The 15,283-nt window shown below is 37.0% G+C and overlaps 1 protein-coding gene across 1 annotated transcript in view; it reads right to left on the bottom strand.

Moving 5' to 3' along the window:
• The window catches only part of LOC124775336 (sodium-independent sulfate anion transporter-like), a 62,596-nt gene extending 47,859 nt beyond the window's left edge, over positions 1 to 14,737 (bottom strand). Inside the window, exons 1-2 of the mRNA XM_047250168.1 lie at positions 14,552 to 14,737; positions 9,328 to 9,523 (exon numbers count right to left, since the gene is read on the bottom strand). Of these exons, the coding sequence (XP_047106124.1) occupies positions 9,328 to 9,523; positions 14,552 to 14,737 (382 nt within the window). The remainder of the gene's footprint in view (positions 1 to 9,327; positions 9,524 to 14,551) is intronic.
• Positions 14,738 to 15,283: the final 546 nt, after the last annotated feature.

Genomic DNA, 15,283 nt, shown 5'->3' with positions numbered 1-15,283 from the left:
TCTGACTTTAAGTCCCAATAATGAAATTTTATCTGAGATATTTGTTTTATTTTTATGTTTTAAGATAATTACTATTACTAGATGAATGGGGTGTAACATACAGAGTAATTTTTGGTAGCTCATGTGTTTCTTGCATGTTTCACATACATATTTCCAGATATATGCATACATAAGAATAAATCCAGAACATGAAGTTTCATTACATCAGAAAACTGAAGCTAAAATAAAATGAAAATATTTGAATGAAAACTAAAAAAGTAGTCTACATCACATAAAATGGATGGATGTTACACAAATTCTTTGCAGTCATGAAGTGAAGCAGTTCTGAGAAAATTGCTCCTTTGTTGGAATGACCACTGGTGAAGATATAATAGACAGGCAAACACAAATTGGGTCTCTTTTGAAAAAAATCCCAAATTATTGGGGTCCGTTACAGGTTATAAATGTAGATGCTTGACATTCAGTGTAAAATTTTTTGTCTGCCTTGGCAATACAACCCATTTACAAAATGTAATGTCTTTCAGAGGTTACATCTGTCACAGTTCAGTTTTAAATGTCTAACTTTTAATCATACCCTGACAATGGTTGATTCATAAGTTCCTTCTATGAGACATCACTAAACACAGGATATTTAAAACTTCACTAATAGCTCTTGTGTGTGTCAATTTGGAAGGCACTTGCTACCTCAAATGAAGCCCACAATTTTCTAACATTTACATTGTGATGCTCTTTGTAAGAGATGCACTTTTATCTCTGTTGCCAAGAAAGCTTTCCTCAAGTACTGGTGACTGTTATGGTGTCTCATCTGAAGAAGAGGGGACACCATTGGCACATGCAGTTGACAAAAACTATACACTGAATGTTGCATGCTTCTAGGGATCCATTTAAATTTCAGTCTATCTTTTAGACATCCCTCATTTGTACAGAGACAAACAACCAGATGTCCTCTTGATAAATTTTCAGTCTCACCCTTAAATAACATTTACATGACTCACACTTAAATAACACTCAAATGATAAGTTTTCAGTTTCTCATCCTTAAATAACAGTCACAACATGTATTAGTTGGTTTTATTAAATTGAAAAATAACTGAAAACTGAGCACAGAATAACAATGGTAGCAAAGCTTTTTTATCTATGAAGATATTTTATGTAAATTACAGATATAAGCATTGAAATTGCACTCTCAACATCCCTTCATCTGATCAATGATTTTATATTTAACAGTAACAAAAATTAAGGTAAACCCAACAAGCTTCTCAAAGCAATGAATCTAGGTGCTGGTAAGCCTTTGGTAAAGATATCTGGAATCTGGTCCTCCAAATGCACATGCTCAACAGTGATTAATTTGTTGTGGTGAAGCTGACACACAAAGCAATATTTAACATTGATGTGCCTCAGCTGATGATGTTCCCATTTCTTCAGGAAGCATGTACAGGACTTATTATCCTTGAATACACAAACTGGTAGCTGGAGTACAATTTGAATGCTGTCCAGCAAGTATTTCAGTCAGAGCAACTCAGCAGCTGCTGTTCCCAGAGTACATACTCTGCCTCTGCAGAAGCCCAACAGACAGTATTTCCAAACAGTTGTAACAGATAATCACATTCACTTCTCCATAATGTAATTTCAAATAGATAGTTCCTTTGATTTATCTCAAAATACTTTTCAGGTATTCCCGGCATTCTTCCAATGGATTGTTTTGGTACCTGCTTAAGAGGTTGACCTCAGCACATGTTTCTGGTCTGTTGTTGTCATTGCATACATCAAGCATCCAATCAACTCTCTGCATGGCTTGTAGATCCTTTTTTCTTCCCTGATTTCCAGTTTAACTTCCATAGGTGTTTCAGCCAGGTTAAAATCTTGCATCCTGAATCGTTTTAGCAAACACTTCAAATATGGCATTTGACTTAGAAGATACATTTCTGTTTTGATCCTTGAAATCTCAATTCCCAATTATGATTGTGGTTTTCCTAATTCCTTTATTTTAAACTTCTTCTCTAACTTAAATTTGTATTGTATTTATTGGTCCAGTAAATCTTACATGTACAGTACAGCACATCAGATATTGGACAGGTCAAAGTATATCTTACAATTAAAACACTTTAGAAACTAGAAAATTATCTTCACAAAATTTTACAGCGCTTCATATACTGGGCAAGTCAATGTGTAAGTTATAATTAAGCCACATTAGAAACTTGAAGTTTACAACTGAATACATGTATAAGCCAATATTAACGATTACAGTATTTACATGATCCTCACTTAAGCTCTAAGGATTTTTGAGAAGCTCTTCTACACTATGAATCGACATGTACACTAGAGAATTACATTCACAAAATTTTACTTCATATACTGGGCAAGTCAGTATACAACTTATACTTGAACCCCATTAGAAACTTGAGAATTACATCTGAATGTATTTATAGGCCAGTATTAATGGTCACAGTATTTGCATAATCATCACTTAGACTCTCGAGGATTTTGGAGGATCTCTTCCACGCTATAAAAGCAATGTGTCAACAGATATTTTTTTAATGCTGCTTTAAAATTTTTTACATCAGTCTTTACTTTAATTTCTCTGGCAATTTATTGTAGATAATTTTTCCATGGTGTAATGTTCCTTTTTGGCACAAACTGGTTTTTGTATGGAGTACATGAAAGTCAGTTTTCTGTCTTGTATTATGATGATGAACATTTTCATTTTTGAGGAGGATACTAGGATTTGTTATTGTTATTTCTTTATAAACATTGCACTTTCAAATAGGAAAATACTCCGTCAAATTCCTCTGCATTATTTTGTACCATCAGAATGTCAACAGAGAGCAAATAACAACTACCAGTAAAATTATATATTAAAGACATTTATCTGCTTCTGACTGAGTGAATCTTATAGAGATAAGAAACGTATGAATAGAATGATTCAATGCTAGTGGTGCTTCCTTTGAGCCGCATAAAGCCTTCTGTAAACTGGAAAGCAAATCAATTGTGTCTTTTAGCTATCCAGGAATAGCTCTTCAGAAATAATCATGTATACTTCCTCCTTGAGTAATCCATGAAGAAAAGCATTGCCAACACCATATTGTTCCAGAACCAGTACTTGTTGGATTGCAATAACTAGCATTATTCTAACAGTTGCAAGTCAAGCCACTGATGAATATGTTTCCTTGTAACCAAATCCTTTTGTCTGTGAACATCCTTCAGCCACAGATGTAGCTCAGTGTCTTATGATATTTCCATCCTTGTCCTTCAATTTGAATACATGTTTACTGCCAGTGGCCTTACTTCCAGGGGTAATTTAACAAAAATCTAAGTCTTATTTTCCTTTATAGAGTCGGTTTCATCCAGTATAGCTTTATATCAGTATTCCTTATCTTCACAAGTTGCAATTTCCTTGTAGCTTTTTGGTACATCATCCACAAATGATTCAGCATTCAATTAAGAACAGCATGGTTATCTAAATATTTGGGAGGGTTCTTCTTCCTGATGGAACATTGAACAGCTTCATTTTCAGTTTCCTGTTCATCATTGGACACTTCTGGTATGGGAATTCTTTCACGACCTCCATCACTTGATTTAACATAATCTTCGATGAGCTCACACCTCCATTATCATTGTTGTATTCCTTCTCTGATGATTTCTGAACAGATTCTGGAATGCAGTCCTTATCTGGTACACATTCAAAGGAAAATTTTCCTTTGTGGAAAACAATGTTCCTTCCTGTGACTATTTTTCCTTCCTCTGGACACCAAAGTCTGTAGCCATTAGGATAGTAGTCAGTTAAGTAGCACTTCAAAGATTTGCTGTCAAACTTCCCTGTTCTCAATTCCACGTAGGTAAACAATACATTCAAATACTCTCAGCTTACTCAAGTTAGGTTTCTCATTGTACCACAAAGCTGTAGGAACATTTCCTTCCAAAGCCACAGTAGGATTCCTATTTTGCAGATATACAGTATTACAAACAGCTTTTGTTCAGAATGCCTTACTTAATTTGCATTGAAGTATCAAACAGGGAGCTTTATCAATAATGGTTCTGTCTATCCATTCTGAGACACCATTTTGCTGAGGAGTATATCTGATTGTAAACTCAAACTGTATTCCTTGTTCTTCAAAAAACTGCTTCAACTCATTTGATATGTACAAGGTGTGTTCCATAAGTGATGCGACCAAATTCATAAAAAATCATTTATTGAATATATTTGTACAAATAATCAAAAATTTTCAAAATAGCAGCATCTTGCATTGATACACTTCTGGAGGTGGTGTTTCCATGCCTGGAAGGCATCCTGGAATGCCTTTTCTGGATTGTCCTTTAGAGCTGAAGTAACATGCACCTGGATGCTTTCAATTGTGTCCCTATGTTTTCCTTTCATGACTCCTTTTAACTGAGGAAACAAAAAAAAGTCAGTGGGAGCAGGGTAGGACTGTAGGGAGGCTAGGGAACCAATGGGGGTCTTGGTCCTGGCCAGGAAATCATTGACAATGAAGGCGCTGTGACTCGGCACATTGTCGTGGTGAACTTTCAACATGTCCTTGATGTCACTTTGGCAGCGTGAGACCCTCCTTTTCAGTCTTTCGAGCACTTTCAAATAGAAAGCTGAGTTCACTGTTGTCCCAGTAGGTACAAATTTGTGGTGGACAATGCCTCTGACGTGAAAGAAGACAATGAGCATGGTTTTGATCCTGGACTTGCTCATGCGTGTCCTCTTGGGATGGGGCGATGATGGGGTGTGCCACTCTGAACTCTGCCTTTTTGTCTCAGGGTCATACTCAAAAATCCATGACTCATCACCAGTGATAACTTAGTTTAAAAAATGAGGATCATTTTCAAAATTTCCAACATTTCTCGGCACCAAAGCACTCGCATGTGCTTGTGTTCGTCGCTCAACACTTTTGGGATGAGTTTGGTACACACCTTTCTCATGTTAAAATCTTTGGTCGCAATGTGGAAAACGGTTATTTTTGACATGTTTAGAGATTGTGCTATCAATTGAAGGCTCAGCCGTTTGTCAGAGTTTAAACAATCATGCACAAGCGTCACATTTTTGTTGACTCATGTGGTTGATGGCCATCCACTGCGAGGTTCGTCGGTGATCTCCTCTTGGCCCTCCATGAATGAGTTGTGGCATCAGAAAACTTGTGATTTGGACAAGCAATCATTCCCAAAGGCATGCTGAAGTAATGGAAATGTTTCGGTGGCAGACTTCCCAAGTTTATCGCAAAATTTGATAGTGTACCGTTGCTCTGCAGAATGATCCACTGTGCCGTGTTACATAAACTCAAAATGGGGTTGACGGAAATGCATGTCCTGACTCTCCGGCAGCTTGCAGCCGAATGAGACAAAGAGCTTTTCGAAGCTAACACAACCCTCCTCCACTTAGCCCAGCCAGTTACAACATGCTGTGGTGTACCGTTGCGTCAGAAAAAAATTGGTCACATGAGCTGTAGCCATGGTGTGAAATATCTTCAGATAGTGAGTTACCTCTGACTTTGATTCCAGTGTGTAGGCCACCACGAAATGTGTAAAGTCTGACAAACATGAGCACATACTCCATACAGTCAAACAATTCTGGTGAGATTGGCGCACACAGGTCACTATGGATGAACTCAAGAGATCTGGTGACATGTTTCCTAGTGTGATTGCATGACAGCTGTGATTGTTTTCCTTTGACGCAATCTGAACATTGTTCCATAGGGATTGTTGAAGTGTCCAGTTCCATACCATCAACTTATGACTGAAGGTGTTTAATGCTTCCATAACTCAAATGGCCTAACCTGTGGTGTCACAGTTCCACATTAGTTTCAGTTGAAGTGGCTGACAAGGCTTAATGTTGCAAAAAATTTAAAAAATATAGCTGTGATTCATTCCTAATTGCAATGATTTCTCTTCCTTTTTAATTAAACTTCGAGCTTTTATAAACGTGATACTAAAACCATTCATTTCCAGTTTCCTAACCGACAGCAGATTATAATTAAGATCAGGCACTGATAAAACACCTTTGAGCATTATCTGAATTTTCTTTCCTTTTACAACACTAGTGACTAATTTCTTCTTTTATTGTAGCCTCAAGAAAAATGTGTGACTTAGCTAATTTAACTTTAATTGGTTGTTCCAGGTTTTTTAAATTAGTGAGAGGTATCTTACTATTAATCAAGTGTTCCATTGTTCCATAGTGTAGGAACCAATTTATGCTGTTTGGTGACTGATCTTCACTTGATGTTGTAAAAGAAAATCCGTCTCCCTCTTCGACATTAGCCACAACAATTGAACTGCTGGTTCCTGAGTTCTTGATTGGTAACTTAACTCTGCAATTAGCCCTTTTGTGACCAGACTTTCCACAACAATGACAAGTAAAGTTGAATGGGTTCCCTGAAGTTCCTTGCTGATTTCTCGTTTTACTGTGTCTGACGAACCTTTTTTCTGATACCGTTGAGTCCAAAATGCTGTAGGAGGCAGTGTATCTTCATTTTTGTTTTTCCTGATGACTCCCTTCCCCTTCAAATCTTCATCCAGTAGCCTATTTTTCATAAAGCTCAATGGAAAGTCTTTTACTGACATTCATTGCAGTAACCTCTATGTTGTATTCTGCAGGCATGATTAAAAGCAGGTGGCATACAAAGTTGGTTTCTTTGACAGTCAAATGTAATTCTCGAATCAGTATATCAAACTTAACTAGCAAATCACTTGTTGCATTAAATTTCATAGTTAACAACTGTTATCTCAATAAAAGTTGACTAGCAATTCCTTTTCTCTCAAATATATTCCACAGAGATCCTAATAATATTTTATCTTTTGCATATTCCAAGTGACTGTTGGTGAAGCATTGAATAAGATGAGAATTGCATTTCTTGTCTTGTTTACCCAATTCAGCGGGTTGTGTTTCCTTTGTGACACACTGTATGTCAGTCTCTCCATCCACAAAGTAAACCGTTTTGAGATAATTCACTTGCACAAATGTTAAAATTTCAAGTTCTTTGAGAAAAGTTCCCATCATGAATTTCCAATTGTTGAAATTTGTTCCATCAAATAAAGAAATATGTCATTTTTCCACTTCAGTTGCCATCTGGAAAAAAATTAACATGAGCATACACTCGTGGCCATGTATTTTGTTACAAATTCCATTTTAAACCATACCCAGGCCCATAACCTGATAAATTTTCAATTTCTTGGCCTTACATAAAACTCTAAAAATGTATCAATAGTTGGTTTTATTAAATTGAAAAATAACTGTAGACAACTGAGCACAGAATAATGACAATGACAAAGCTTTTTTATGTACAATGTTAATTTATGAAAATCACAGATATAAATATTGAAATTGCATTCTTAACAGTTCTAATGTCACATACTGTCACATCCTTCCTATATGAAGTATGAAATATGGCAGGAACACCTGTCACAAATTTTGATTCAAATGTAATGAAACATTGCACTTTTGGACAGTTTAAAATGAAGTTTTCAGCATTTCTGCCTGTCCATTTTTAGTTATCTACTGAGAGACTACAAGGAGAAATTTGATGAAATCCCAATGTCATTGTTCCAGTACAGTTTGTCACTTAAGAACATGTATAATGCAACACTTTTAAGATGAAGATCATTGACTAACGTAACACAGATTGGGAATAATTTTAACCTGAGAAACATTGTTAAGTGGTCAAATTTTGATATCATTAATGATCTGGAAACTCTTTAGACTTTATCTTTCTATGTGGGTGTTACAATTTAGGAAAGAATGGGGAAGGAGACCATTGAAATGCTTAGGAACTGAGCTTTTTTTCAAGTAATTTTTTCCTTGGTGTGTCATGTACAGATGAAGAGCAGTTGCTTTATTGCAAATGGTATTAACCATTACAAAGAATGTGTTTGGTATTTTTCCTGAAGACATGAAGGATTTCCTTCCAAACTGCAAGGTGTTAAATGGGGTAGTGGAGATTGTCTTTCTACACTTTGTTCATCAGTATGAAAGATATAGCATGCACACCTGTAAAATGTAAAGAAATTATCAGAATAATAACAAAGAACTCAAGCTTTGATAACTGCAAATTTTGAGCTTTGTGATGTTGGTCACTACTACAGAACATGAAGCTGCAAACAGTACCATGCCAGCAAATGTCCTGAGCCATAACAGATGCAGTTTATAATCCACAATATACAGCAAAATAATTGGGGCTTATCAGTGATGTAATCCACCAGCTACAGCATGTGTGTAATACATAATTACTCAAGTTGTTTGAAGCATGATTGGTCTTGCAGTTCTTCTGTCATCCTTTCTCTCAGATTTGTACACATCTCATGTTTGAATTATTTCACCAGTAAAAGTTCACTACACATGTCTCATTGTGCTTGCCACAGCACAAGTTACTGTACTTTAATATAAATGTGGGATATATCATTAGGAGGAATCATACAAATGTTGTTTGCTTTTAACTATGCCATTCAGTGGGAAAAGTTACGTAATGGGCCCTCACCCCTTCACATTTTTCATAGTTTATTTACAGTACATGTACATAATATGCAACAAAATACCTGTTTGAGACTTGTCTACTATCTAACATATGTCTTCTGAATTTATCTTCCAGTTTTAGTTCCTATGTTGAAATATGCACAAACCTTAGGAAAGTGCATTTAAATATGGACCAAATGTAAACATTAGGCTATGTTACAACTCAGTCTGTCACTACATTCTTTATTTGGCATTCACATTCATTGGTTTTGCCTACTCTCAACCAAATTTTCACCTTTGAACGTAACCTAGACCTCTGGTGACACTAGAAATCAGTCTGTCATTGCGGTCAATTTCAGGGAGAAAGAGGGAGTCCAGTATCACCTTTTACTGTGCATAGTTACAATATTAAAAAATGGGCACCATCCCTTTTAAGATGTATTATAGTAAAGAATGTACTTGTTACTTTTCAGTCCAATCTTGTGTCAGTGTGGACTAATTTTGCTGTGCAACCCAGTAAGCTCTTGTTGAGTATCAGGAATAATCACACATAAAAGAATTAGAGAATTCTGCATCAGCTCAATAACAAATGGATCTGATGCTTCCAATGGCAGGAAACAGAAATCTTGGCATAGTAATTTGTGCTAAACCAAATACTTAAATTCACAATATGACCTAAACTTTCCAAAAGAACAAAATCAGGAGCTTCAGAACAGGTTTTCAGGCAGTAAACACAATGCAGAAAACAATCAGATATAGATGTTTGAATGTTTTTACTTCTTATAATTCTGAATGTTAACCTTTGTCATATATAACTGTGAATTCTGTCTTAATCTATTCATCACCACAATTACATTGCAAAAATGAAGCAGATCTGCTTACCAAGTCCCAGGATCCCCATGACGACTTGGACAGCTCCGGTGAGGAAACAAAGAAGTATGGCATGCTCGGGACCCATGCTGTGCACTGACTGAAATGTCAGCAGAGAGATGACTGCAGAAGGGCCCATGGGGACATCCTTGCAACTGCCAAACAATATGTACAGGAAGCAGCCCATGAATGAGCCATACAACCCATACTGGAACACATAAAAAGGTGGTGTCTGCTCTGCAAGTTCATGTTGTTGTGGAGTATAGTGTCCTGATCAATTGCCAATAAGGATGCAAAATGAAATAACCATCAAATGAGTAAGCTGCTACAAGGGGGGAAGTACATGGCTTCAAGTTCAACTAAAACATCTACAGTAGTCCCTCATATCCAACATTGCAGTCTCACAACAGATGAAATATACCTTGGTCTTGCCATATTGTACAAAGGAAACAAGTGATGTCAGCTTTTAGTCTACTGTAACTTGAAATTTACAAACATAAAATAAAACCTGCTGATGCCATTCTCAGCAAAGAGGGTACACCAGTCACAAATATTGTAATTATTTCACTGTGATATATTTGTCAAAACTGAAACATGTGCAAAATTTCGATTGCTTAACCAGCAAATTCCACCTAGATAACCTGAATGCTTATTCTAGAGAACAAGTCCCAATTTTTTATAAACTAATGACTATGTTATTTTCATATATAATGAAGAGGACCATTATGTGTCCTTTGTGGTGTCTACAGTTCAAATAAATTCTCCTAGGTATCAAGAATTATGTTTTATTGTACAGAATTTATATTGCACAGTTAGTATTGTATAGTATACGACACATGTATAAGGAAATGAAGATTACAGCTTTAAATTTTTGTTATGTTGCCTTTCTATAAACATAATACATTTTTCTTTAAAAATATTATATCATAAATTATCTATACTGTGTCTTATTCTCTACAACTGGAATGGCGCTTTTACTACTTGAATGAATTTTCTCATGTTGGGAACTATGAAGGAGCTGTTTATATTTTATGTGGGAAAAAACTTTCAATGGCCAAGACTGCATAACTTAGTTTGTGTTGTTGACAAACAGTTTCAACAGTTGTAACTGTCATTTCCTGGTCTTCAAAATTTTTGTTAAGAATTGTGTTCCATTTGTGAACTCATATCTCATGCCATGTTGTCATTATGGTGCATAAAATGCAGCACATTATACAAAGTTTTGTCAAAAATAAAACCATTCCACTGCTTTCCACATGCTTTGGGTAAGGTGGATCCCTGAAATATTTAACATGTAACACAAACATTAACAGATGGACAAATGTGAATTTTATTGTATATCATACATTATACACAAGCATCTTTGAGTGCGACATATGTGAATATTCCCATGTGCACAAGATGCTTTTTAAATGTAAATGGTTATAGTTTTGAGTAACCTATATACATTACTGGCCATTAAAATTGCTACACCAAGAAGAAATGCAGATGATAATGAGTATTCATTGGACAAACATATTATACTAGAACTGACATGTGATTACATTTTCACACAATTTGTGTGCATAGATCCTGAGAATTCAGTACCCAGAACAACCACCTCTGGCCGTATTAACGGCCTTGATATGCATGGACATTGAGTCAAACAGAGCTTGGATGGCATGTACAGGTACAGCTGCCCATGCAGCTTCAACGTGATACCACAATTCATCAAGAGTAGTGACTGGCATATCATGACGAGCCAGTTGCTCTGCCAACATTGACCAGACATTTTCAATTGATGAGAGATCTGGAGAATGTGCTTTCCAGGGCCGCAGTCTAACATTTTCTGTATCCAGAAAGGCCCGTACAGGACCTGCAACATGTGGTCGTGCATTATCCTGCTGAAATGTAGGGTTTCGAAGGGATCAAATGAAGGGTAGAGCCATGGGTCGTAACAAATCTGAAATGTAACGTCCACTGTTCAAAGTTCCGTCAATGCGAACAAGAGGTGACTGAGACATATAACAAATGGCACCCCATTTGCCAGTATGGCCAGTATGGCGATGACCAATACACACTTCCAATTTGCGTTCATCGCTATGCCGCCAAACATGCATGTGACCATCATGATGCTGGATTCATCCGAAAAAATTATGTTTTGCCATTCGTGCACCCAGGTTTGTTGTTGAGTGCACCATTGCAGGTGCTCCTGTATGTTATGCAGAGTCAAGGGTAACCACAGCCATGGTCTCCAAGCTGATACTCCATGCTGCTGCAAACATTGTCGAACTGTTCGTGCAGGTGGTTGTTGTCTTGCAAACGTCCCCATCTGTTGACTCAGGCATCAAGACGTGGCTGCACGATCCATTACAGCCATGCATATAAGATGCCTGTCATCTTGACTGCTAGTGATACGAGGCTGTTGGGATCCAGCACGGTGTTCCGTATTACCCTCTTGAACCCACTGATTCCATATTCTGCTAACAGTCATTGGATCTCGACCAACGCGAGCAGCAATGTCTCGATATGATAAACTGAAATTGCGATAGGCTACAGTCCGACCTTTGTCAAAGTCAGATATGTGATGGTACACTTTTCTCCTCCTTACACAAGGCATCACAACAATGTTTCACCAGGCAACGCCGGTCAACTGCTGTTTGTGTATGAGAAATTGGTTGGAAAATTTCCTCATGTCAGCACATTGTAGGTGTCACCACCGGTGCCAACCTTGTGTGAATGCTCTGAAAAGCTAATCATTTGAACATCACAGCATCTTCTTCCTGTCAGTTAAATTTCGCATCTGTAGTATGTCATCTTCATGGTGTAGCAATTTTAATGGCCAGTAGTGTATAATGTGCTTTATTTTATCCACCATAACGACAACATGGATGAATTATGAACTCACAATGTAATACATTTCAAAGCAAAAAATATTTTGAAGCCAAAGGGTAACAGTTGTCAACAATAAAGACTTACTTTGACATCTTGTTCATCATTGTATTTAGTTTGAACACACCATATGTCTTGCTTCTTTAAAACACATTGAATTATAATTATAGATGGGCAGCACTTTCTTTTATGGTTAATAAAGAATTGTAAACTTAAAAACTGTAAAACAAAAAAAATTAAGAAATTGCTTTTTAAATATAAAAAATTATAAAAAAATGTATACTCTGATTTGCATCATTGCCTGTATAATTTCATTGTAATCATGTCTACAGATTCATATTTGTGCCTAGGCTTTATTAGAAACTGTGTATTTCAGTTTGTTATGACTGTGGTGCCATCTGGGGCTGATTATAGTATCTACCATGTTTACCAAACAGTCTCAGTGTGTATCCAGCTTTCAAGGAAGCATGAGAATATATATTTGGTGCACTGTGTATGATTTTTTACACACTGATTGTTTTACCTTTGACATGCAGATACACTGTACCATGCATGTTCTTGGATTGTCTGTTAATTATGTGACACAAATCATTGTAGACTTGGATGAGATACTTTGAAGTTTAGCAGATAAGGTACATTATGGATCTACATTATGTTAATATCTCACACCTAGTTATTGTAGTTACTCAGTCTATGCTTTACAGATCTGAAGATGGCAACAAAGTTTTGCTGAAACCGGTAGCCTGAATAAATGGTCTTCTCAAGCGAGCATGGCACTTTACTAGATTGCCCCCAGAGTGGAATAATGTCAAGCATATATTGTGAAAAATATCTTACAGCTGCTATACTGACAATTTTGACATTTTATGAAACAGCACTTTTCAGTATCACTCATGGTTTAAAGTCATTCCCTCCTCCAGGGAAATCAAGTTTACATCCCACATACTAAGCAGTCATGGTGCATGGAACAAGTTATGATTCAGTGTGCAGTTCTTTTCATGGGGTGTGTTATGAATGTCTGAGGAAGACTTATTCAATTTGTCTGGAAGTCAAACTAGTGGATGGGCAGGGAGAAAAAACACATAATTATATCAATATACTTGACTGTTTTTCTAGTTTTGTAGCTCAAAGTGCTATACAGAGCAAACTGGAAATTTTTAGGAATGGCTGTTTCTTTGATATTCCTTGCAACTCTCCTCATCTATTTTTAATAGTATGACTTGCATAAGATATGAGACATTCTTATGGAATGGGCTACATACCTGCTATCAGAGAACTGGATTGTCTTTCACATTACAAAGAAAACTTGATGTTTTTGTTGATGGGAGCAAAAAACCCTCACTGCCATGTTTCCATAGGAGACTAGCAATCTTTTTGGAGATTGGGCATATAAGCAATTCTTGGCATCTCTAGTTGTTTATCGTTCTAAACATCTTCCTCAGCTTTCATTTATTTTGACTGCCACACTCACTCAGTTTGTCGATCTGAGAACCCAGAACACAGTTCGTAGGTCTTATAATTCTTTGGCAAGGCTGTCATTATTAGATGGCATTTGAGCTCTGTGGACCAGAATCTTTCACTTGGAAGTTCTTTGTGACACATGGCTCAAGGCATGGGTGTGTGGGTTTTCTATGTACACTGAGACACAGGGAATTAATTCCCTTGTTGGAGCTTTCCCTGAATCTGAGCTTGTCCACTTTATGAGTACATACTGACTCAAAGGTAAAACACCTGCCAACATTATTATGTTTTGTGGAAACTAAAGTACACAGTCTTACAATACTTTCTTTAAAGCAACTATTTTATTTATTTGCATCTTTTTAAAGTTATTTTTGTATAATTTTTAAACTAACTTCCAACAAAAATATCGTTTTCATCAATGATACTGGATCTAGCTGTAACATATTACCGTAGCAATATTTAGAAAATTAAATGCACATACACTTTGTCTCTTTGTTGCTCAAATAACAAACACTCATCGCTGCTGCTGCCCATAGCATCCTTTTCATGCCAACAGTGCGCTGCTGCCAACTTCTGTCTCACAGCTCCTCAAGAAACGAAAATGCCCTCCTCCCCCCCCCCCCTTCCCCCCCACAAACATGCACGTCACCCCTCCCACACTCCCCATCTCCTCTGCCCACCCATGAGATGCTAAATCTGATGTTGAGAACCACTGTGTTGAGGTGTCACACTTTGATTAGAGAGCATTTACATGTATATGCTCAGGTGCAGGAAGGGGTAGGGGGAGTTCAAGGGAGGGAGGACTGGCTAGTTGGTATGGGGAGAGATGTAAAGATGTATACATGAAGAAGAGCAACCAGAAAAATGTTCAGATGAAACAGTGTTGCTCTGATGGCAGCAGTACCTGTGGTGGAAGACCGGTGATGCTGGCATAGGCGAGTGACTGGGGGATGACAGTGAGTCCAACGGTGATGCCGGCAACCAGGTCCCCCACAGCATCCTCTGTGGAGTAGCGAGGCAGCCATGACAGGACGGGCAACCTCTTAAGCAGTGTCTTCTGTGAGAATGCCCTCTTCAGCCATATGTGCATCTTCTGGTGCAGGATGTTTACCGGTCAGAGTAAAGTCACTGTACAGTCAAAATTACTATGATGGTAACTGCTGCCATTAAGTGACAAATCACAACAGCCTTTATGGAACTGTTTATAGCCAAAAAATGTTCAGTATATGCCATGTATATAAAATATATGGAGGAAGCATTACAGTATATAGTGAATACACTATATACTGAAAATGAGCGACAGATTATTATAACTACCCATTCTAGTGAATAAAGCATTATGACTTTGAAACTATCAAGAATTTTTTTAGAATGAGGTTCACACAAAAATACAGTGTTCCAAAGTATTGTACACAATTTAAGGAATCACACACCCAAATTAAACTCCAGCTAATTATGTAGCACCAAATCCTTCAAGGACAGGATGATGCTCTTGCAGGTAACAAATTATTTCACTCAACACCAAGACACTTGTCAAATATTTTCTTTATAAATGCACACACCAATACATGTAAGTGTGCACATGGCGTTTACATATTTTTTTATTGCGACCAGTCTACAGTTCTAAGATTTTACA

The sequence above is a fragment of the Schistocerca piceifrons genome, chromosome 2 (genome assembly GCF_021461385.2).
Source record: "Schistocerca piceifrons isolate TAMUIC-IGC-003096 chromosome 2, iqSchPice1.1, whole genome shotgun sequence".
In the NCBI taxonomy this organism is placed as follows: Eukaryota; Metazoa; Arthropoda; class Insecta; order Orthoptera; family Acrididae; genus Schistocerca; species Schistocerca piceifrons.
Note: the sequence above shows the minus strand (reverse complement) of the source record. Positions and strands in the feature narration are given on the sequence as shown.